Source organism: Trypanosoma equiperdum (assembly GCF_001457755.1).
Source record: "Trypanosoma equiperdum strain OVI genome assembly, contig: ctg_194, whole genome shotgun sequence".
Taxonomy (NCBI): domain Eukaryota; phylum Euglenozoa; class Kinetoplastea; order Trypanosomatida; family Trypanosomatidae; genus Trypanosoma; species Trypanosoma equiperdum.
Window position 1 is genome coordinate 4,287 of NW_027124004.1, and position 1,222 is coordinate 5,508.

Here is a 1,222-nt window from a genome sequence, read left to right on the forward strand (position 1 = left end):
ATAGATGCGGCCTTTGCATGTAGACTTGGTGCTACCGACCGTAGCATTACTCGCGAAAGCTCCTCGAACATCGAAAAGTACACACTTAGCGGTAAAAGGAAGCTTGTGGCAACCAACATGCGAACTAATAGCGGACCTGCGAAAGACAAATCAGCAAGCACACGCCAAAATAACACGACAGCTAAGCAATCTTGAAACACTAAACAAAGTACGGATAAAACTTCTGTTGTACGCAGCGACGCAGGCGTCGGGAGCCGAAGCGGCAGCGACAAGAGCAATAGCGGCGGCTGCAACGGAGGAACTGCGTTTAGCACTCACGGACACATCAACGCTGACGACCAAAGCAGTAAAAGCAGTAGCATACGCTAACGACCTAAGCGATGCAATAGACAGCGCAATTGAGTTCCTTAAACACGCGAGAAGCAGCAGTAATTATTGCCTAGCCAATGAAGGCGGCGCCGCTGACGGCAAAGGCGATGCAGAAAGCAAAGGGTGTAAAGAGCTGGCAATAAGCTTAACCGGCACCGATGTTACAACCAACGCGGAGCACATCAGCAACAAAAGGCTTCCCGAAACTTACTGCCGTAGGGTCAACGGACGGGAAAGGGACAAGCACCCAATGCGGGCTTTTCAAGGCGTCAAACGGTGAGACAAGCACTGCTGGCATCTACATCGGCGACAAAGACGCGAAAGTGCATTTAGCATATGGCTTAATAAAAGGCACGGCAAGCAACCAACCAAACAGGGAGGATGTATCGAAGGCGGGGACAGACGGCACCCCGCACGCGGACGACATCTTCGGCAAAACAGCCAAAGCAGCCTGGGCGCCGCGACAGCAAAAAACAGCCGGCTTACTTACAGACAACAAAGACCCGTACAAGACACTGGCAGGCAAAAGCAATGCAGTAGCGACACTTAAGATTGAGGAGGCGGCAGAGACTGGCTCGGGTAAACTAACTACAAACAGCTCGCATGAAACCAACCTCAAAAACAAATATTTCGGTGCCGACCTAAAGAAAGTGGAAGAGCTATGGGACAAGGTAAAAAAGCAAAAGGTCGTTGCAACCAAAGACGATCTCACACAGCAAGCAGATATAGGTGACGTTACCAATCCCACGCTGCTGCAACAGGCGTTAAATTATTACCAAACACTGCAAGCGGTAGAGTTGACAAAATCTAAAGTGGCGCTAGAGAAATTGGAAGGCCAAATTAAGACCGACAA

The 1,222-nt window shown here is 50.0% G+C and overlaps 1 protein-coding gene across 1 annotated transcript in view; it reads left to right on the plus strand.

Moving 5' to 3' along the window:
* Window positions 1–527: 527 nt before the first annotated feature.
* Window positions 528–1,222, plus strand: part of TEOVI_000053600 (Trypanosome variant surface glycoprotein (A-type), putative) — a gene marked incomplete at both ends in the record, with an annotated part of 723 nt that continues 28 nt past the window's right edge. Inside the window, one exon of the mRNA XM_067223735.1 lies at window positions 528–1,222. Coding sequence (XP_067079836.1) covers window positions 528–1,222 — 695 coding nt within the window.